A 23,972-nucleotide genomic window follows, 5' to 3' on the forward strand; every position below is an offset into this window, starting at 1 on the left:
AGGAATGTCATCTGATTGCATTGGTGTGAAAGAAGTTAATGAGGTGAGTATTTCAGATATGTGTTGTGATTGTGGTGTTCATGTAGTCTGGGAATTATACATTTTGCTGTGTATCACGAGAAGGGGGAGATGGTTCTTCTAAATGTCTCAATGCTGTTTCTAGAGGTTTAAAAAAAAATCCACAGTCTTCCACGTCTGATTGCCATGAATATCCATTTGACACGCGCATAGCATCTGTGAGAGCTGGCCCTTATTATTCAAGTTTTGAAACCTGATTTTTATATACTTAGCAATTTGTTGTCCATCCATCCCATCCATCCATTTTCTGAGCCACTTATCCTCTCTAGGGTCGCGGGCGTGCTAGAGCCTATCCCAGCTGTCATCGGGCAGGAGGCGGGGTACACCCTAAACTGGTCGCCAGCCAATCGCAGGGCACATACAAACAGACAACCATTCGCACTCACAGTCACACCTACGGGCAATTTAGAGTCTCCAATTAATGCATGTTTTTGGGATGTGGGAGGAAACCGGAGTGCCCGGAGAAAACCCACGCAGGCACGGGGAGAACATGCAAACTCCACACAGGCGGGGCCGGGGATTGAACCCGGGTCCTCAGAACTGTGAGGCTGACGCTCTAACCAGTCGGCCACCGTGCCGCTGCAATTTGTTGTATTCATTCAAATTTGGCAGGCTTGTTAAAAGTACTCTTCTCTGTGGCGTGTCGAATTTACATGCCATTTTTTGCGCCTGCTTAGTTCCATTTAAATTCTTTTCAATGTGGAAAATGGATTTAAGATACAAGTAAATTGAGTCACTCGCTGTTTGAAGAAGTGTATTTTATTATGCATCACATATGCTGTACACTTTACAGTTGACCACGAAAAGCTTCTTTCGTCTCGTTCACTCAATCAATCATTTATTTGAAATGGACATGACAAAATTTGGGGGAAACAAGGCATGCATGATTTTGTGTATTTTGGCACCAGTGCTAATTCTCAACGTCTGTCCACAGGAAGCTTTTAGAAAAGACAAAGACAACATGAAGATAAACGTGGTAGGTAAAAGACACAAATATAGATTTCCTTTTTTTTGTAAATCTGTATGATTGTCATTACTTATGATATTAAACATTTACATTTTCAATGAAAGTTTCTTGATCAGAATCAGAATCATCTTTATTTGCCAAGTATGTCCAAAAAACACACAAGGAATTTGTCTCCGGTCGTTGGAGCCGCTCTAGTACGACAACAGACAGTCGATTGACAGAGAACACTTTGGAGACAGAAAGACATTGACAAAAAAAAAAAACAGTCACTGAGCAGTAAAGGGTTGCCAGTTATCTGGTAATGCCGGTACATTTGTATTTATTTTTTTGACAATTGTGTGTCTTTTTGTCAGTCAGTAACAAAGTTTTTTTTTTTTTTTTTTTTTTTTTAAAACATTTACATTTGCATTAAAAGCTTCTTGATCACTGCTCTTCTCACCAGCACACTCATGTGTCTTAGCTTGATACTTATAAGAGAATCTCTGACCACAAACTGAGCAGGAAAAAGGTTTCTCACCAGTGTGTGTTCTTGTGTGTATTTTTAGGCTTCCCTTCTGAGTGAATCGTTGACCACAAACTGAGCAGGAAAAAGGTTTCTCTCCAGTGTGGGTTCTTGTGTGTTTTTTTAAATCTGTCTTCTGAGTGAATCTTTTACCACAAACTGAGCAGGAAAAAGGTTTCTCACCACTGTGTGTTCTTGTGTGTAATTTTAAGCTTTCCTTCACAGAGAATCTTTTACTACAAACTGAGCAGGAAAAAGGTTTCTCACCAGTGTGTGTTCTTGTGTGTATTGTTAAGTGTCCCTTCATAGAGAATCTTTGACCACAAACTGAGCAGGAAAAAGGTTTCTCACCAGCGTGGGTTCTTGTGTGTATTTTTAAGTATCCCTTTTCAGAAAATCTTTGACCACAAAGTGAGCAGGAATAAGGTTTCTCACCGGTGTGGGTTCTTGTGTGTATTTTTAAACTTCCCTTTTTAGTGAATCTTTGACCGCAAACTAAGCAGGAAAAAGGTTTCTCACCAGTGTGTGTTCTCACGTGTTCTTTCAAAATGCTATTATAAACAAATGTTTTCCCACACTGAGAACATTTCCATCGTTTGTTGTCAGTGTGACATGTTATATCACCTTCACACTGTTTATCATCATCATTTTCATCAGTGTGAGGAGAGTGTGACATATCATCGTCACTATCGGATCGTGGAGCTAAGAGGCCATCTGCTTGTGATCCTCCACAGTGGTCTTCATCACCTTCTGTTTTCATGTGTTGACTTGAGGTGCTGCCTGGAGGCTCCGCCCCTCTGCTCTCCTCACCTTGACCTTCATCTTCACTCTTCAAAGGGACACCAGTCGATGCAAATTTGGTGATATCCTCCTCCTCTTTCTGTTTGTGGGGGTGCGCTTCTTCCTCCTCTTTTTTAATTGAAATGGGCTTCTCTTCCTCTTTGATGTAGTGGACCTCTTCGTCCTCCACTTCCTCTTTAATGTGAGGGGGCTCTGGCTCCTGACACTCAGTAGGAAGCTCTTCTGTGATGTCTGCAAGACACAAAAAGACAGACATATGTGGTTTGGTAAATCTTTTCTCATGTTGTGACTTTATGTATTATGGTTTAGATTTATATTTAGGATTAATGTGAAAGCCAGATGAGTTTGATATATTGGAAATAATAAAATTGGGCAGGTCAACAGCAACAATAAAATGTGAAAAAGTGTAAAATAATAAAGTTCATCAATACAAGTATCATTAAACGTAATACAGTGGACCCCTGCATACTCCTGGTTTGGCATTTGCAATTTTTTTCCGTATAGGTCTTTTATGTAACAGTGGCCTCTTGTAAAAATTTCAGCAGCAGTGAAGTAAACAAAAACATCCATCCCATCCATCCATTTTCTGAACCGCTTCTCCTCACTAGGGTCGCGGGCGTGCTGGAGCCTATCCCAGCTATCATCGGGCAGGAGGCGGGGTACACCCTGAACTGGTTGCCAGCCAATCGCAGGGCACATAGAAACAAACAACCATTCGCACTCACAGTCATGCCTATGGACAATTTAGAGTCTCCAATTAATGCATGTTTTTGGGATGTGGGAGCAAACCGGAGTGGCCGGAGAAAACCCACGCAGGCACGGGGAGAACATGCAAACTCCACACAGGCGGGGCTGGGGATTGAACCCGGGTCCTCAGAACTGTGAGGCTGACGCTCTAAACATAAAAACATACATTTCAAAATAATTTTACAAGTTAAGTTAAACTTAACTGTAAAATAATTTTACAGTTAAGTTTCCAAGTCAACGAAAATATGATACGTCAATGAAATTGTGGTTTCTCGCATACAGTGGGTACGGAAAGTATTCAGACCCCCTTAAAGTTTTCACTCTTTTATATTGCAGCCATTTGCTAAAATAATTTAAGTTCATTTTTTTCCACAATGTACACACATCACCCCATATTGACAGAAAAAAACAGAATTGCTGAAATGTTTGCAGATTTATTAAAAAAAAAAAACTTAAATATCACACAGCCATAATTATTTAGACCCTCTGCTCAGTATTTTGTAGAAGGACCCTTTTGAGCTAATACAGCCATGAGTTGTTCTTCACACCTGGATTTGGGGATCATCTGCCATTCCTCCTTGCAGATCCTCTCCAGTTCTGTCAGGTTGGTTGGTGAACGTTGGTGGGCAGCCATTTTCAGGTCTTTCCAGAGATGCTCAATTGGGTTTAAGTCAGGGCCCTGGCTGGGCCATTCAAAAACCGTCATGGAGTTGTTCTGAAGCCACTCCTTCGGTATTTTAGCTGTGTGCTTAGGGTCATTGTCTTGAACCTTCGGCCCAGTCTGAGGTTCTGAGCACTCTGGAGAAGGTTTTCGTCCAGGATATCCCTGTACTTGGCCACATTCATCTTTTCTTTGATGACAACGAGTCTCCCTGTCCCTGCAGCTGAAAAACACTCCCACAGCATGATGCTGCCACCACCATGCTTCACTTGTTGGGACTGTATTGGACAGGTGATGAGCAGTGCCTGGTTTTCTCCACACATGCCGCTTACAATTAAGGCCAACAATTTCTATCTTGGTCTCATCAGACCAGAGTATCTTATTTCTCACCATCTTGGAGTCCTTCAGGTGTTTTTTAGCAAACTCTATGGCGGGCTTTCATGTGTCTTGCACTGAGGAGAGGCTTCCGTCGGGCTACTCTACCATAAAGCCCCGACTGGTGGAGGCCTGCAGTGATGGTTGACTTTCTAGAACTTCATCCCATCCTTTGACTGCATCTCTGGAGCTCAGCCACAATGGTCTTTGGGTTCTTCTTTACCTCTCTCACCAAGGATCTTCTCTACCCCAATTGCTCAGTTTGGCCGGACGGCCAGCTCTAGGAAGGGTTCTGATCGTCCCAAACGTCTTCCATTTCAGGATTATGGAGGCCACTGTGCTCTTAGGAACCTTAGGTCCAAAATGGCGCCTACCAGTGTGGTCCCCTCGGTTACGCACGCTCTCGTATTGTTTTTGTGTTTTTCGTTTGTCTTTGGAGACATTACACGACTCACTTACACTAGGGGAGGCTTGCTAACCATCAAGGACGCTACACCGGACTTTCTTTCACCAACTTTCGCAAATGCGCTCAGTTTTTCCCCCCCCGAGTTAGTCACCAGAGCGGCGTCCGCTGTCTTCGGCGCATGGAGGCGGAGGCGACGCCACAGAGGTAAGCGAGCCGGCATCCAGGTGAAACTCCGCAAGAGAGGATACAGATTGGCGTTCCCGTCGATCCACCTCGCGAATGTACGCTCCGTACCCAACAAAATGGACGAGCTTCATCTCCTGATAAAGACCAGTAAAGACTTCGGACGTTCTGCCGCCATGTGCTTTACGGAGACCTGGCTTTGCGACGCTGTACCCGATGGCGCCGTCATACTTCCCGGTTTCCATACTCACAGAGCAGACCGCAACATGGAATCATCGGGGAAAACAAAAGGCGGCGGGATATGCTTCTATATCAACGGAAAATGGTGTACGGACGTCACGTAGCTCAGCACACGCTGCAGCCCGCATTTGGAGTCGCTGTTTTTGAACTGTAAGCCATTCCTACTCGCCTCGTGAGTTCGCATCATTCATTCTCGCTGGCGTCTATATTTCGCCTCAAGCTAACACGAACGCCAGCACTGCTAATACTTGCCGAACAAGTCAGTCTGATGCTCTAACCACTCGGATAATGGCTAAAACTAGAAGTTAAAACATTAGTAACTTGTTTGTGTTCAACTTACTGCACATTTGAATTTGTCTCCCACTCTCGGAGTGTCTCAGCGTTGTGTCGTTCAAGAATGACTCGTTCAAACTAACAAATCGTTTGTGTGAAAGTACTGAATGAACATTTGTTGCTATCATCGTTCAGCTAAGCTAACCCGTGCGTTTGTACCACACTGGAATAGCGCCAGCCCACCTCAGAGAAATGTCTCGTCATTGGTTAGCAGCAAGGTGGGTTCGCTGGTTTTTACAACGTAGCTCTGAGTTGTAGTGTTTGGAAATTGGAGCAGCCGGAATATAAACAAGCGGACCGCTTCTCTGGCTTCCACTCAGGCAACAACTCTGCTTAAGACGGGGAATAAAAGAAAAAAACAAAACAATAAAAAGAGGTTGTTGCTTGGTGCTCATTTGTTTAAGGACCCACCGACCTCAATGAATGAACTTATGTTTCTTTGTAGACAGAAGTCATTCTCTCTATTTATTTTCTGCACAAATAAAGGACTAACCCTTTTTACGGGGAACTTTTCTTGTTAATGACCTAATAGCTGTTTCTTCTCTTTCAACATGTGCTTCACATTCATTATTAGTCTTTGTCTGGGCCAGTTCACAGCTGGTACAGTAAATATCCTGTACATACAGTACATATCTGTAGAAATAGACATTAATTTCGACACACTGTATATGATCCCATACCTTACATTCTGAAAAAATAGACTTTAATCAATCATAATTCATTAATTATATATAGTTAATTTATAATCCCATGAGAAAATTGTCCTATTTATTTATTTCTCATTTATGGCAAAAAGGGAGGACCGTGGTTGTGCTGGTCCATACTGTGCCAGGGGCAATGATGAGGAGGAAGATAATTTTTTTTGGGGTCAAGGTGCCATTCAAGGTAGCACCGCCCCTGGCTTGCAGAATGGGAACCCGTGGTCAGCTGATTTTTGCGCACTTTTCTAGGACTGTTACCCCAAATCGTTTTTACGCCACGATCTGGTTTCATGTAAAAACGTTTTGATGGAGCGTCATAGCTGCTGTCCAGCAAAACAGACGCCTGCATGCTCCCCAAAGCCCGCCGCGGTGCCGCCTAGCCGGCAGTTCCTGCACGCACTCGAACATGGCTGTCGGCTTCCGCGACTCTGGCACAGCTTGCGGGGAACTTGCGCGTGAGCCACGGGCTCGCAGCTGTGCTCAAGTAAAATGAGGAAGGAACGCATCAATTCATGAATTGATTCTTCCGCACGTTTACTGAAAAGATCTGATTGTGTAAACGAGAAGTTGACGTTACTCGAGCGCCTCCTACCGCTGCAATCCGCCCCAAAAAAGAAAATGATGTGTGGTGCGCAAAAGTGCACTAATACGATCGAATTGGGTGCGCATTTAATATTTTCTGTGCACCCCTGTCTATAACCAAATAAATAACAGCAGCATCATTAAAAAAAAAAAAAGATAACTTTTTTCCCTTATGGCTAATTAAAATTTTAGTTAATCATGACTTTAAGTAATGCAAATAAGTAAATGTACTGTCATACCTTTGTATGTATTCAGCATCCTATTTCAAAACGATGTATTATTTTCAGGTTGAAAGGTGCTTCAGGTGAAAAGATGCCCCCTCCCCTAAAAAGTTATAACATGAATTTGGATCAGGCAAAACCAGGCCTGCTTTACAAACTCCTGCCACGCAAATATCTCTTAGCGGGATTTGACACTCCATCTTATTAAAAGTGGGCATACGATTTGCTATCATTTCTTTAACAGTTTTGTAATATTTAAATTGCAAGGCTTTTAATTTTCATTTATTTCACGTGAGTGCTTTTTTAAATGTTTAATTGCAGCAGAAAGAGCTGTTTCAAACTCAAACTCTACAGCCTTTCAAGACACCTGGCACCTTTACTCAGAATGGTTAGAAAGATGTAGCCGATTAATACCACTTGCAGGCCAAGAATTCCATGGATGTCAGCTGGTCCGCACGTTGTGCAAACTGCGTAACGTGCGTGATGACGTCTTTACTCCTCTTAGGGGAGGCTAACAGAATCGTTAACTGTCTTTTTGATTCGGGGGTTGGCCGCCCGGGTGGCCAGCCCCCTGTCCACCACGTACTTCTGCCCCTGCCACAGACCCACATTGTATACATTATTGGATGTTAATAATGTTGTGTTAAATGCATCATCAAATGGGGCCCGTAAATAAACAAGAAAATCATGAAAATTAGAATGCATGCAAAAGCGAACCGACCTGCTCTGCGTAGCACAATTTGAGATTGCAGATTGAACCCAGCGTCCAGTAGTTGACGTTGTGGCTCCTTCTCCTCTTTTGGTCCACAAAGTTCTTCCTTGTGCTCTGCTGTCCTTCTTGCACACATTTTCACACGGCGATCACTTTCCGCTCTACGTTGGAGGAATGAGAAAAGCAAGTGCAAATCGGCCATGTGAAACAATTCTATCAAGATTAAGATTTGGACATTGTGGGTTAAACAGTACGGTAGTTGAAATGGCAAAGCACTAAAGTCAACAACACGAAAACAGTAGAACGTGTAATTATGCATTCTAAAAACAGACAGAAAAAAGACAGCTAATTTGGGGGGGGGGGGGGGGTTGAAACATTATAGACATTCTTCAAAAGGATTCAGATAAAGATAATAAAAATGATGATTCAGAAAATCATAGCTACAGGATATTATTTCAGTATCTCAGACAAACAAAGCTAATAGAATGCAATTGTTGTGGTTTTGATTTTTCTTTTTGTGTAACCACATTAAGCTGACAGAATTTAGTTGGTGTGTATGTTTTGAACCTCATTTAAGTGTCAGTATTAGATATTGTGGTCCCCACTCCTTACGAGTCGGTGGCGGAAACAAGAAGACTTTCTTTACCTCACGCTTGCTCTCTGCTTAGCGAAGTGTTGATTAGAAACGTGTTTCTTTGTTAGCAAGCTAAGCTAAACTAAGCTAAACTAAGCTAGGCTATGCCGAGAAGCTTCAACGTGCACGAGACGACTCCAACCGCAGGACACGAAGATTGCACGAATGATGTTTTAGTCCACTAAAGTCGTGATCGGAGGCGTCCCGCGTCGAGGATTGACAACATTCGGCCCAAATTCAGCAAGATTTGCTGAAGCACGATCGCACCTCCTCCCACATGGCGAGAAGGGAAAGGACATGTATTACCCAGAATCATCATCATCATCTTCTTCTTCTTTGTTGGCGTTCAAGATGCATTACCGCCATCTACTGTGCTGGAGTGTGTGTGTGGGTGTCTGAGTCCGTCTATACATATGTATAGTACCAGGAAGCAAAAGTATGTCCTCATCTTAATCTTACGATTGTCTGTTCCCTTCTGTTTCTCCCCGCTCCTTTCGTGCCCCATGCCGCCATCTACTGAATTTGATAGAAATGCCGTTCTGTTTTGATGGGTTTGATTATGTTATGTTTTTCACATACGCCTTAACCTTGCCCGTCCCAAAAGGTATTCCCAAGCATTCTTCTCGTTTCCGTGCTTGTTTTGCAAAATAATCAGCTTTTTCATTCCCCTTTATTCCTTTATGTGCTGGAACCCCCCACATCAACATGACGCCCGTCTCTAATTTACTTAATCTACACAATATCTCATAACTTTCAAATAACGAATGAATCGGAATCGGATAATGAATCGGAACAGGCTCCAACCCGCTTGAACCTGTTTTGTAGTGCCATCATGACTGCAAGCAATTCCACCGTATATACCTCTAAGTGATCTGATGTCCGTTCCTGAATGTTTATATTTCAGTCTGGAAGAACACATGCAAATGCTGTTCTCCCATTCCTATTATCTTTTGAAGCATCAGTAAAACCAATGTATGTGTTGTTCTGAGTCTCTGTTCGACTCCTTCCTCCCAGTTTGCTTTCCCTTTATCACTGTGTTCTCTTTCTTGTATATGAAGCTCTGCTTCCACCCGAAGGGTGTTGCTGTATGAAAAATTGCTGGACTGTATGTTTTTGTTATTAGTCCCGTTTGATTTGCTGTCCACCCATAACGCTCTATCTTGGCTTTGCCACTCTCCCAAAATGGTGAAGACCCTTTACAGTTGGATGCTGTTTATGTCTGTGACTCTGCAATTTTGCCCAGTAGTTCAACATAATGTTTAAATCTTAATTGCAGAGGCATATGTCTCACCTCAACCTGTACTGCATTAGCTGGAGATGTCTTTAGAGCACCACAACATAATCTTAATGCATAGTTCTGCATGACTTCTAGTTCTTTCAATGTTTTGCTTACCCTCTATAGACCAGACTTCCGTAGTCCAATACCGATCGCATTAAACTAACATTAATGTTTTTGCTTGCACCCCAATCTGACCCTGTAAGACCTCTCATTATATTTAAAACTATTTTGCATTTTATCTCAACCAAACTTATATGCTCACTCCATGTCATCTTTTAATCAAATACAACACCTAAAAAAAAATGAACTTCTTCTAATCGTTTTCCATACATCTTTATCGGCGCATCTCGTAAACAACACTACCTTTGTCTTTTCAACAGAAAGCTTACATCCCCATCTATATGACCATTCCTCAACCATCCCAATTGCTTTCTGTATCTTATCTTGGATAAACTGGATATTATTGCCTCTCTTCCATAATGGGCGGCAGTGGTTAGCACATCTGCGTCACAGGTCTGGAGACCGGGGTTCAAATCCCGACCCCACCTGAAAAAACTATACTATTCAGCTTCTGTCAAAATGATGGATGGCCGGAAGTACACCTCATCGGTCGGCGGAAGTAGATCGGACGTGATGTCATCAAGTGGTGCCGGAAGTGGACAGCGGACGTGACATTGTGCTGTTGCCGGAAATAGACTGGAAGCTGTGTTGTTGCCGGGAATCTAAACCGGAAATCGGAGAAAAAAGGAACACAAATACTTACTTTTAAAAAGTAATCAGTCGATTACGATATAGGGTTGGCTGGACGAGGTGGCTGGGGCATCCGAATCAGATGCCCCAGCCACCTCGTCTGGCTTCTCTCAATGCGGAGGAGCAGCGGCTCTACTCTGAGCTCCTCCCGTATGACCGAGCTTCTCACCCTCTCTCTAAGGGAGAGCCCGGACACCCTGCGGAGGAAACTCATTTCGGCCGCTTGTATCCGGGATCTCGTTCTTTCGGTCACGACCCACAGCTCGTGACCATAGGTGAGGGTAGGAACGAAGATCGAGCGGTAAATCGAGCGCTTCACCTTTCGGTTTAGCTCCTTCTTTACCACAATGGATCGATACAAAGTCCGCATCACTGCAGACGCTGCACTGATCCGTCTGCCAATCTCCCGTTCCATTCTTCCCACATTAGGTTCCGTATTTTCACGACCATAAGGCGCACTTAAAAGTCTTAAATTTTATCCAAAACGGCCTTATAATGCGGCGCGCCTTATGTGTGCACCATCTATAAATGATTGTTGTGTGATGATTGCTCCGACAGACTGGGAGCATTTCCTGCCTATGCGCTGCTTATATAGAGGAAGGCGGATGTGACTGATGACAGCATGCGGCCGTTAAAGGGGGAAGAGGCTAAAGGCACGCCCCCAATAATACACGCGCTTCCCAATAATACGCACGCTTCCCAATAATACGGACGTCAGTGCTCTTCGGTTAAGGAATGCAACCAGCAAGGTTAATTTGAATCTTGAGATGCATTAAAAAATGTAGTTTATTTGATATCTTAGGAAAAATAAATGGTAACTGGACTGCACTTATATAGCAGACAGAGAGAGAGTCGTGACTGGTGCAGATTGTAATGGACATGTTGGTGAAGGAAATGGAGGTAATGACGAAGTGATGGGTAAGTACGGCATCCAGGAAAGAAACTTGGACGGACAGATGGTGGTAGACTGCGCAAAAAGGATGCAAATTGCTGTAGTGAACACTTTTTTCCAGAAGAGGCACGAACATAGGGTGACTTACAAGAGCGGAGGTAGAAGCACGCAGGTGGATTACATCTTGTGCAGACGATGTAATCTGAAGGACGTTACCGACTGTAAGGTAGTGGTAGGGGAGATTGTGGTTAGACAGCATAGGATGGTGGTGTGTAAGATGACTCTGGTGGTGGGGAGGAAGATTAGGAAGACAAAGGCAGAGAAGAGAACCATGTGGTGGAAGCTGAGACGAGTGTTGTGCAGCTTTTCGGGAAGAGGTGAGACAGGCTCTCGGTGGACAGGAGGAGCTTCCAGGAGACTGGACCACTGGAGCCAAGGTGATCAAAGAGGCAGGCAGGAGAGTACTTGGTGTATCTTCTGGCAGGAAAGGAGAGAAGGGGACTTGGTGGTGGAACCTCACAGTACAGGAAATCATACAAGGAAAAAGGTTAGCTAAGAAGAAGTGGGACACTGAGAAGACCGAGGAGAGGCGAAAGGAATACATTGAGATGTGACATAGGGCAAAGGTAGAGGTGGCAAAGGCCAAACAATAGGCATATAATGACATGTATGCCAGGTTGGACACTAAAGAAGGAGAAAAGGATCTATACAGGCTGGACAGACAGAGGGATAGAGATGGGAAGGATGTGCAGCAGGTTAGGGTGATGAAGAATAGAGATGGAAATATGTTGACTGGTGCCAGCAGTGTGCTAGCTAGTTGGAAAGAATACTTCAAGGAGTTGATGAGTGACGAAAATGAGAGAAGGGAGAGTAGAAGAGGAAAGTGTGGTGGACCAGGAAGTGGCAATGATTAGTAAGGGGGAAGTTAGAAAGGCATTAAAGAGGCTAAAAAAATCGAAAGGTAGTTGCTCCGGATGACATTCCTGGGGAGGTATGGAACCATCTAGGAGAGGTGGCTGTGGAGTTTTTGACCAGCTTGTTCAATAGAATTCTAGTGTGTGAGAAGATGCCTGAGGAATGAAGGAAAGGTGTGCTGGTGCCCATTTTTAAGAACAAGGGTGATGTGCAAAGCTGTGGGAACTATAGAGGAATAAAGTTGATGAGCCACACAATGAAGTTATAGGAAAGAGTCGTGGAGGCTAGACTCAGGACAGAAGTGAGTATTTGCGAGCAACAGTATGGTTTCATGCCTAGAAAGAGTACCACAGATGCATTATTTGCCTTGAGGATGTTGATGGAAAAGTAGAGAGAAGGTCAGAAGGAGCTTTATTGTGTCTTTGTAGATCTAGAGAAAACCTATGACAGAGTACCCAGAGAGGAACTGTGGTACTGCATGCGGAGGTCTGGAGTGGCAGAGAAGTATGTTAGAATAATACAGGACATATACGAGGGCAGCAGAACAGTGGTGAGGTGTGCTGTAGGTGTGACAGATGCATTTAAGGTGGACGTGGGACTGCATCAGGGATCAGCCCTGAGCCCCTTCCTGTTTGCAGTGCTGATGGATAGGCTGACAGAAGAGGTTCGACCGGAATCCTCGTGGACCATGATGTTTGCAGATGACATTGCGATCTGCAGTGAAACCAGGGAGCAGCTGGAGGAACAGTTAGAAAGATGGAGGCATGCACTGGAATGCAGAGGAATGAAGATTAGCCGAAGTAAAACAGAATATATGTGCATGAATGAGAGGGGTGGTGGGGGTAGAGTGAGGCAAGAGGGAGAAGAGATAGCAAGAGTGGAGGACTTTAAATACTTGTGGTCAACCGAACAGAGCAATGGTGAGAGTGGTCAGGAATTGAAGAAACGGGTCCAAGTAGGTTGGAACGGGTGGAAGAAGGTGTCAGGTGTGTTATGTGACAGAAGATTGTCTGCTAGGATGAAGGGCAAAGTTTATAAAACAGTGGTGAGGCCAGCCATGATGCACGGATTAGAGACAGTGGCACTGAAGAGACAACAGGAAGCAGAACTGGAGGTGGCGGAAATTAAGATGTTGAGGTTCGCTCTCGGAGTGACCAGGTTGGATAAATCAGAAGGTCAGCCAAGGTTCAATGTTTTGGAGACAAAGTTAGAGAGAGCAGACTTCGATGGTTTGGACACGTCCAGAGGAGAAATAGTGAGTATATTGGTAGTAGGATGATGAAGATGGAGCTGCCAGGCAAGAGAGCTAGAGGAAGACCAAAGAGAAGGTTGATGGCTGTCGTGAGGGAAGACATGAGGGCAGTTGGCGTTCGAGAGGAGGATGCAGGAGATGGGCTTAAATGGAAAAGTATGACGAGCTGTGGCGACCCCGAAAGGGATAAGCCCAAAGGAAAAGAAGAAGTATTCTGTTATTTATGTTTAACACAACATCCCAACTTCATTGGAATTGGGGGTTGTATTTTATACATCATAGCTGTCAGATGGAATCCCCTCACCTTCAAAATGACAACTTTTCAGGAAAAAAACGAACCAAAAAACAAGCTTGCTTGAGTTTCCAAACACCGCTTCGTTCAAGTTGGTATTATATCTTATATTGCTGTCATATACTGTATCAAATGCATCACATGGACAACAGTTAGTACCCCAAAATTATGGTCAATCACTAATTTAAATGTGCTGAAAAATCGCAAATTTATTAGGGTGTCATCATTAAAATTTTACAACCACAGCGGGAGAGTGCCACATCCTTGCAAGCCTCATGCACGAACCCAATAAAAACGTCTGTCAACAATCATCACCAAAATTTACGCGGACATCTCTATTCATGGCACCCTCTGAAAATATTTCAACAATCAGGCCCAATATTTTAGATTATATGGATCAGATAAGATCAAATCAGATCAGCTGCAGTTTCGGGACATTCAGCGACATAACGCATTCGGCCGGAAAACCCTCGTCATGGGTCAGCCAGCCGGTCTGTCACACAATGCCACCTACAGAAACGCCTTGGTGATCTCTACATACATACACACATATACATTTGTGGTGCAATCAATTCAAAATTGAGCTGACGTACGTTGAATGAGGAAGTGTAATCAGCTCCTGCTCGTTATGTGTCAGGCTGTAACAGGCTGACATGTCCGAAATGTGGGCGGGCCAAAATCTGGCTGAAAATTTTATCATTCAGTAAATGATTCTAAAATGACAACTGAGTGTATTTTGGAGGGCTTTTATTCTCGAGACATTTTTGAGTCCAGCACTATGGAATAAGTGCCCATGTTCTCACCTTTAAGTAGTCCCTTTAAAGTATTTTGGCACCAATGTTAATTCTTAACACTCGCGAGGCTTTTTGGAAATATATGGACAAGAGATAGGTACAATAAAAGCTGGTACACAGAATACAAGAATATAGATTTTTGTAAGTCAGTAACATAGTAATTACTTTTTTTAAACATTTACATTTGCATTCAAAGCTTCTTAATGACTACTATTCTCACCAGTACACTTGTGTGTCTTAACCTGATACTTATAAGAGAATCTTTGGCCACAAACCGAGCAGGAAAAAGGCTTCTCACCAGTGTGTGCTCTTGTGTGTCTTTTTAAGTTTTCCTTCACAGAGAATCTTTGGCCACAGTCTAAGCAGACAAAAGGTTTCTCACCAGTGTGTGCTCTTGTGTGTTTTTTTAAGGTTCCCTTCACAGAGAATCTTTGGCCACAATCTAAGCAGGAAAAAGGTTTCTCACCAGTGTGCGTTCTTGTATGTATTTTCAAGTGTTCCTTCACAGAGAATCTTTGACCACAAATTGAGCAGGAAAAAGGTTTCTCGCCAGTGTGCGTTCTTGTGTGTATTTTCAAGTTTTCCTTCACAGAGAATCTTTGACCACAAATTGAGCAGGAAAAAGGTTTCTCGCCAGCGTGGGTTCTTGTGTGTAATTTTAAGTGTCCCTTCTGCGTGAATCTTTGACCACAAATTGTGCAGGAATAAGGTTTCTCACCAGTGTGTGTTCTTGTGTGTTTTTTTAAGTTTCCCTTTTCAGAGAATCTTTGGCCACAATCTGAGCAGGAAAAAGGTTTCTCACCAGTATGCGTTCTTGTGTGTATTTTTAAGTTTCCCTTCACAGAGAATTTCTGACCACAAACTAAGCAGAAAAAAGGTTTCTCACCAGTGTGTAATCTAGTGTGTTTTTTTAAGCTTCCCTTTTCAGAGAAACGTTGACCACAATCTGAGCAGGAAAAAGGTTTCTCTCCAGTGTGCGTTCTTATGTGTTGTTTCAAATGACCCTTACGAGCAAAGGTTTTGCCACACTGAGAACATTTCAATCGTTTGCTGTCATTGTCACATGTCATATCACCTTCAATCTGTCCATCAACATCATTAGTGTAAGGAGAGTCTGATGTCATGTCGTCACTGTCGGATAGAGGAGCTATGAGGCCGTCTGCTTGTGATTCTCCACAGTGGTCTCCATCCCCTTCTGTTGTCATGTGTTGACTTGAGCTGCTGCTTTGAGGCTCCGCCTCTCTGCTCTCGTCACTTTGACCTTCAGCTTCACTCTTCAAGGGGACACCGGTCGATGGAAACTTGGTGATATCCGCCTCCTCTTCCTCCTTGACGTGGGGGCATGCGTCTTCCTCTTCTTTTTTGATCAAAATGGGCTCCTCTTCCTCTTTGATGTGGTGGACCTCTTTGTCCTCAACTTCCTCATTAATGTGAGGGGGCTCTGGCTCCTGCCGCTCAGGACGAAGATCTTCGGTGATGTCTGCAAGACAAAAATACAAACACACATAGTTTGGTAAATCTGTTCTCATGGTGTGACTTCAATGATGTGTATTCTGGTTTATATTTATATATAAGGTTAATATGAAAGACAAATGAGTTTGATATGTTGGAAATAAAAGTTCAACAACAACAATAAAATGTGAAAAAGTGTAAATTAATGAAGTTAAAAACAAGTATCGAAAAAGGTACTACACCCTTTCATACGTGGCAAGACATTTTCAGTGTTTTTAAAATATATTTTCATGTCAAAATACTGTGTACAATATGTAGCGTCTCTTAAATTAAGACTAGTTCTCCATTCAACCAAACTTACGCTGAAAGTCAGAAGGCTTTTTTGTGCGTGTTTATGTGTTTGTGGGGGGAGGCAGAAGTAAATAAATAAATACATTATTGGGTTCTTGAAGCATTTATGCCGTTTAAGACTTGTGGAAATAAATGGGGGTTTTGGGAGTTTGATGTTGTTGCAGTCTATCTGTTCCAATTCTAGCCAATGATGACACTCCTCATTGTGGTGCATCCATTTGATGAGGTATTGTAATTGGCTAAATAATAGTGTTTAAAGTTGGGAGCATTTAGGCCTCCCTTCCTGCTTACTTTTCTGAAGAGTGAATAAAGTCATTCTATTCTTATTTTTTGAAGAAAGATTTATTATAGCAGAATCTAATGTTTGAAACCATTTAAATGTGGTCTTAAATGGAATCACTGAGAATAAATAATTTATTTGAGGTAAGGTTTTCATTTTTATTGTTGCTATTCTTCCCAGTCGTGATATAGGAAAGTTATTCCAGCATCTTAAATCAGATGAGAACAGATTGGTTATTGGTTGGTGATTGAGTTTTGGCGAAATATTAATATCTAAATACTTAATGTTTGCTATAGGATTGGGGTAATCCGGGATTTGATCTGCAGGATTACATGAGTTTGCTGTTATTGGGAGTATTGTTGATTTTTTCCAGTTGATAGAGTAATCCGATATTTGTGAAAGTGTTTTGAGATTGAAGACTGCCTGAAGAGAAGACTTGAGTTCCTGTAAATAAAGAGGAATATCATCACTTTACAGATTGATTTTGTGTTCTGTCACCTGCGAGGAGATACCTTTCATATTAGCATTCTGACATATTGCGGTAGCAAGAGGTTCGATGAATATTGCAAATACAATTGGTGAGAGTGAACATCCTTGTCTGGTTCCTCTTTGTAAAGTAAAACTTTGTGATGTAATCTTATTTGTGGTGACTGTCGCTTTCGGCGAGCTGTATAATGTTGCTATCCAATGTATAATTGAGTCTCCAAAGACAAATTTGCGAAGTACTGCAAAAAGGAAAGCCCATTTAACTTAATTATGGTAGCTACTTCCAGTTTGAACAGCCCGGCGTTATGTTTACATTGTTTACATACACACATTTACACTGCCAAAGAGATGACTTGGGTTCCGGTAAATAAAGAAGAATATCATCACCATACAAATTGATTTTGTGTTCTGTCACCAGTGAGCAGATATTAGCACTCTGACGTATAGCCATAGCAAGTGGTTCGGTGACTATTGCAAATAGCATTGGTGAAAGTGAACACCCTTTAATGGTTCCTATTTGTGGACGACAAGTTTGTGATGTGATCCCATTCGGGGTGACTGTCACTTTTGGCAAGTTTTATAATGTTGCTATCCAATGTGTAAATGAGTTTCCAAAGCCAAATTTGGAAAGTACTGCAAACAGGAAATACCGTAAATTTTATCGCAAGCTTTCTCTGCATCAAGTGACATGATGATTGCATTTAGATTTTTACGCTGTGACATGCTTATTAAATTTAACCGACATCTGACATTATATGTGGAACTTCTATCTTTAATGAAACCTGTCTGGTGATAGTGGATTATCGACGCGAGTACCTTTTCAAGTCTCGCTGCGAGGGCTTTCGAGATAATCTTGATATCTACATTAATCAATGATAAAGGCCGTGAGAGTGGGTTCTTTACCTGACTTTAGTAATAATTTAATTGAAGCTGTGTTCATATGGTTTCTTATTTGACCTTTATCATTTATCTCCTTGACTGTTCTGAAACATAGAGGCGCAAGTATTGGCCAGATATGTTTAGTGAATTCAACGGCGATTCCGTCCAGGCCAGGCGCTCATCCCGATTGCATATTTTCTTGATGAGTTATGTAATTCTGTGATGGTTTAAGGAACCTCAAGACTGTCTTTAATTTCTGTATTTAATTGAGGAGTGTTTAGAGCCTTAATAAAAGTTTCAATTTCTTCTTGGTCTGGGTTGTTCGAAGATGCGTATAAGATGCTACAATAATTGTAAAATATTTCATTTATTTCTAGCGGTGATTGTTACAGTTGCCGTTTGAATCCTGAATGGCTGTAATTCACTCAGTCACTGCAAGCTGTTTCCCGAGCAGGGAACCCTAGACTGCCAGTCACTTGTGAGCAATTTCACAAATTTTTCAAGACCCACAGAATATTGTGTACTATGACTACGTAAACACCAAAACCACCAAAAGAAAGATCACGCTCTTATTTAATAAAAAAAAAAAAAAATTCTCTAGTTTACACCGTTCTTTAGTAATCAGCAGTCAAATATAGGCTACCTTCAGCCAAATCTGTTTCTGGAGGAAAAAAAACTGAAAACAGCCTTTTTGTGAAAGCAGACAGATCAAGCAGAACAATGACTTTGACACCATCCATCCATCCATCCATTTTCTGAGCCGCTTCTCCTCACTAGGGTCGTGAGCGTGCTGGAGCCTATCCCAGCTGTCATCGAGCAGGAGGCGGGGTACACCCTGAACTGGTTGCCAGCCAATTGGAGGGCACATAGAAACAAACAACCATTCACACTCACAGTCATACCTACGGGCAATTTAGAGTATCCAATTAATCCATGTTTTTGGGATGTGTGAGGAAACCGCAGTGCCCGGAGAAAACCCACGCAGGCACGGGGAGAACATGCAAACTCCACACAGGCGGGGCCGGGGATTGAACCCCGGTCCTCAGAACTGTGAGGCTGACGCTCTAACCAGTCGGCCACCGTGCCGCCGACTTTGAAACCAATATATAGTTTTTTTTCTTTAGTGAAAATCTCAAACATCTGAACATAAAATAACACTGAAAAGGTACTTTTGACAGAAAAATAATTGATTTACAAGTATATGACGATGGCGCCTACCAGTGTGGTCGCCTCGGTTACGCGCTCTCTCACATCACCGACCACAATCACACCTCTGACTTCTGCATTAATCATCCACGAACAGGATGTGAGACGCATCTTCAAACAACAAAAGATTAACAAAGCGGCAGGCCCAGACCATGTGTCCCCATCCTGCCTCAAAGTCTGAGCGGACCAGCTCGCTCCAGTCGTCACACAGATCTTCAATAGATCTCTGGAACTTTGCAAAGTACCATCCTGTCTCAAACGCTCCACCATCATTTCAGTCCCCAAGAAACCTGCAATATCGGGTCTAAATGACTACAGGCCTGTCGCCTTGACATCTGTGGTCATGAAGTTCTTTGAACATCTCGTGCTGGACAGCCCCAAGAGCGTCACAGATATCCTGCTGGACCCCCTGCAGTTTTCCTACCGAGCAAACAGGTCTGCGGGTGAAGCAGTTAACATGGGACTGCACTTTATCCTAGAACACCTAGACCTACGCGAGAATTCTGTTCGTGGGCTTCAAGTGGGCAGGAAGTGGAGCGGCCGGAGCTGTGGTGCGGCCGACGCAACCTGGGGGCTGAACACGCTCAAGACTGTAGAGATGATCGTGGACTTCAGGAGGCATCCTTCGCCACAGTTGCCCCTCATGCTGTCCAGTTGCCTTGTGTCAACCGTCGAGACCTTCAGGTTCCTGGGAACTACAGTCTCTCAGGACCTGAAGTGGGCAACCAACATCAACTCCGTCCTCAAAAAGGCCCAGCAGAGGATGTACTGCGGCTTCTGAGGAAGCACGGCCTGCCAAAGGAGATGATGAGGCAGTTATACACAGCGGTCATTGAATCAGTCCTGTGTTCTTCCATCACAGTCTGGTTTGGTGCTGCTACAAAAAAAATACAAACTCCGATTGCAACGGACAATCAAAACTGGTGAAAAGATTGTCGGTACCCCCCTACCCACCCTTGAGGACTTGGACATTGCCAGAACTAAGACAAGAGCGTGGAAAATCTTCTCTGACCCTCCACATCCCGGTCACCAGCTCTTCCAGCTCCTTCGCTCAGGTAGGCGCTACCGATCAATCAGAATCAGAATCATCTTTATTTGCCAAGTATGTCCAAAACACACAAGGAATTTGTCTCCGGTAGTTGGAGCCGCTCTAGTACAACAGACAGTCAATTTACAGAACACTTTGGGGACATAAAGACATTGACAAAAAACAATTGTGCAAAAAGATGCAGAGTCCTCGAGCACTTAGAGCAGTTCGAACGACTAATATTGCAATAGTCCGGTGCAATGACCATTGTGCAAAGGGCGCTGAGACTTCAAGGAGTGGATGCGGTTTAAAGTGACGAGTAGTGCGATCATCTGGGACAATGTTGGTTGTGCAAATGTTACAGATACTCCTCAATCAGTGTGCAAATGGAGCAGATGCTACTCTGGCATGAGTGGCCAGTATATGCAAATAGTGCAGCATGACGAGACAACTACAGTGAGTGCACGAGTAATACATAATTGGCCCACAGAAATGTGACAACGAACTCAAGTCAAAAAATTGCCAGCTTGTTGTAATGGAATTATAGGTTAGGTGTTTAAGAAGTTGATCGCAAGAGGGAAGAAGCTATTGGAATGTCTACTAGTTCTAGTTTGCGTTGATCGGTAGCGCCTACCTGATGGAAGGAGCTGGAAGAGCTGGTGACCGGGGTGCAGACGGTCCGAGAGGATTTTGCACGCCCTTGTCTTAGTTCTGGCAGCGTGCAAGTCCTCAATGGTGGGTAGGGGGATACCGACAATCCTTTCAGCAGTTTTGATTGTCCGTTGCAGTCGGAGTTTGTCCTTTTTTGTAGCAGCACCAAACCAGACTGTGATGGAAGAACACAGGACTGATTCGATGACCGCTGTGTAGAACTGTCTCAGCAGCTCCGGTGGCAGGCCGTGCTTTCTCAGAAGCCGCAGGAAGTACATCCTCTGCTGGGCCTTTTTGAGGACGGAGTCGATGTTGTTCGCCCACTTCAGGTCCTGAGAGATTGTAATTCCCAGGAACTTGAAGGTCTCGACGGTTGACACAAGGCAGCTGGACAACGTGAGGGGCAGCTGTGGCGAAGGATGCCTCCTGAAGTCCACGATCATCTCCAACGTCTTGAGCGTGTTCAGCTCCAGGTTGTGTCGCCCGCACCACAGCTCCAGCCGCTCCGCTTCCTGTCGATATGCAGACTCGTCACCGTCCTTGATGAGGCCGATGACAGTGGTGTCATCTGCAAACTTCAGGAGCTTGACAGTCGGGTTCGCTGAGGTGCAGTCGTTCGTGTAGAGAGAGAAGAGCAGCGGAGAGAGGACACAACCTTGGGCCGCCCCAGTGCTGATGGTGCGTGTGGATGAGGTGGCCTGCCCCAGCCTGACCTGCTGTGTCCTGCCCGTCAGAAAGCTGTAAATCCACTGGCAGATGGCAGGTGAGACTGCTGAGCTGGAGAAGCTTGGTTGAAAGGAGTTCAGGGATGATGGTGTTGAATGCTGAGCTGAAGTCCACGAACAGGATCCTCGCGTAGGTCCCTGCACTGTCGAGGTGTTCTAGGATGAAGTTCTGCATCATCCGCAGACCTGTTCGCTTGGTATGCAAACTGCAGGGGGTCCAGCAGGGGACCTGTGACACTCTTGAGGTGGTCCAGCACAAGACGTTCAAAGGACTTCATGACCACAGATGTCAAAGCGACAGGCCTGTAGTCATTCAGACCAGAGATTGCAGGTTTCTTGGGGACTGGAATGATGGTGGAGCGTTTGAAACAGGATGGAACTTCGCACATTTCCAAAGATCTGTTAAAGATCTGAGTGAAGACTGGAGCGAGCTGGTCCGCGCAGACTTTGAGGCAGGATGGGGACACATGGTCCGGTCCTGTCGCTTTGTTAATCTTCTGTTGTTTGAAGATGCGTCTCACATCCTGTTCATGGATGGTTAACGCAGAAATCAGAGGTGTGGTTGTGGTCGCGGGTGCGGCCCGGGTGGGTGTGTGGTGTGAAACTGTCCTTTTCAAATCTGCAATAGAAGGTATTCAAGTCGTTGGCTAGTGTGCTATTGTTCTCAGCTTGGGGGGATCGTCGCTTGTAATTAGTCAGCGATTGGATGCAATGCAAACTAGAACTAGCAGACATTCCAACAGCTTCTTCTCTCTTGCCATCAACTTCTTAAGCAGCTAACCTACAATTCCATTGCAACATGCTGCCAATTTTGTTTTGTCTTGAGTTTGTTGTCACATTTCTCTGGGGCCAATTATACATTACTTGTGCACTCACTGTAGCAGTCTCGCCATGCTGCACTATTTGCATGTCTGTTGTTGACCAATACTGGCCACTCATGCCAGAGTAGCATCTTCACCACTTGCACACTGACTGAGGGGTATCTGCAACATTTGCACAATCAACATTGTCCCAGACTATCACATTACTAGTCACTTTAAACTGCATACCCTTTGCACAATGGTCATTCCACCGGACTATTGCTATATTAGTCATTCAAACGGCTCTAGGTGCTCGAGGACTCTGCATCTTTTTGCACAATTGTCAAAAAATAAATAAATACATTTATACCGGCATTACCAGATAACAAGCAACGCTTTATTGCTCTCAAAAATGTTCTGTTGCCGTACGAGAGCGGCTCCAAATACCGGAGAGAAATTCCTTGTGTGTGTTTTGGACATACTTGGCAAATAAAGATGCTTCTGATTCTGACTTAATATTTATTAATTAATATTTCAGTAAAAGTTCAATATAGCATTGTTCAAATCGTTATTTGGGACTGTTTTATCACATCAAATGGTATATATGTGCAAGTTATAACTTGATATGACAGTTATTGAGATTTCAGTCCAATATAAACACAGGAGTATTTTTAACAATAAAAAGCAGCTAGTAACTAAACAAGTGACAGAAAGAAAAGTACAAACCTGCTCTGTGTAACGCAACACGAGGCTGCATGCGAACAGCGTCCACAAGTGGACGTTGTCGCTCGTCCTCCTCTTTCGATCCAGAAAGTTCCTTCTCGTCCTTTGCTGGCGTTCTTGAACACATTTTCACGAGATAATCACAATACTTTTACAGGCGATCTCTAATTTGCGATGCGTTGCTGACAAACGCGTCTCTCTGATAGCGGCTAGCGAACTAAGTTAAGCTAACTAGGCCGAGAAACTTCAACGTGCACCACCAAGACGAGCACATCCGGACACGAAGATTTGCAGTTAGATAGTTAGTTTTAGTTCTTTAAGGTCGTGATGGACGCACTGTGCGGATGTTTCAATCCGTTCACAACTAATTCGCGAAGAATTCATTCGTGGCGCGAATTCGGTTCCTCAAGCAAAAGTGCACGAAAGTCGATTTGGAGCGGAAGTTGCTGGCAACGAGGGAAGCGCATGCGCGGGCGCAGGATCCTTGGATTTGATAGTTTGTTGCGATCATTTCAAATTAAGTTTACTGCAAAATATGCTGGATAAAACGAGATAAAGAACACGTAGGTGGAATGAAGACGAAACTCGGCCAATTCCAGTTGGTCGGGAGATTTTCAGTGTCGCGTATTGCCTTCTATGGGAAGAGGACCTTCCCAACATGGCCGCCAGCAGGCAGGTTGGTGAGCCAGGCGGCTACAGCGAGCTGGCGTACCTACCCTTCATATCTATGGACGACACTCGTTCAACCGTAACCACACGCGCTTCCACTTGCTGCACAAAAGTCCTGAAATTGTACCAAACGTGCTGAATCCTCGTCACAGCACTGCACTAAGACATCATTCGTTCGGTCTTCGTGTCCGGTTGAAGTCGTCTGGTTACTCAAAAACTAACCTCCTGCGTCCGCGCATGCGCTTCCCTTTTGCCAGCAACTGTCTTCTTCTTTTGTTTGAGTCATCGAATGTGCTCCACTCATTATTTTTTTCCCGAATTAGTAGTAACGGATTGAAACCCCCACACAGTTGGTCCATCACTACTTTAAATGACCAAATGTTGGTCGATGACAATATTTGAATTT

The 23,972-nt window shown here is 43.8% G+C and overlaps 1 protein-coding gene across 3 annotated transcripts; it reads right to left on the bottom strand.

Annotated features, from left to right (window-relative positions):
* Nucleotides 1-849: 849 nt before the first annotated feature.
* Nucleotides 850-23,786, bottom strand: LOC133395739 (zinc finger protein OZF-like). 3 transcript variants are annotated; one of them, XM_061664892.1, is made up of 3 exons: nt 8,156-8,433; nt 7,519-7,670; nt 850-2,579 (listed from the first exon to the last, which is right to left on the bottom strand). In XM_061664892.1, exons 2-3 carry the CDS (start codon nt 7,643-7,645, stop codon nt 1,399-1,401), a joined length of 1,308 nt encoding a protein of 435 aa, XP_061520876.1. In that variant the 5' UTR covers nt 7,646-7,670; nt 8,156-8,433; the 3' UTR covers nt 850-1,398. The 3 variants fall into 3 exon arrangements, with proteins under 3 accessions (XP_061520876.1, XP_061520877.1, XP_061520875.1); XM_061664893.1 differs by lacking the exons at nt 850-2,579; nt 7,519-7,670; nt 8,156-8,433 and adding exons at nt 10,040-10,144; nt 15,393-15,797; nt 22,901-23,596; XM_061664891.1 differs by lacking the exons at nt 850-2,579; nt 7,519-7,670; nt 8,156-8,433 and adding exons at nt 13,736-15,797; nt 22,901-23,013; nt 23,614-23,786.
* Between the last annotated feature and the right edge of the window lie 186 nt (nt 23,787-23,972).

The sequence above is a fragment of the Phycodurus eques genome, chromosome 20, assembly GCF_024500275.1.
Source record: "Phycodurus eques isolate BA_2022a chromosome 20, UOR_Pequ_1.1, whole genome shotgun sequence".
Taxonomy (NCBI): Eukaryota; Metazoa; Chordata; class Actinopteri; order Syngnathiformes; family Syngnathidae; genus Phycodurus; species Phycodurus eques.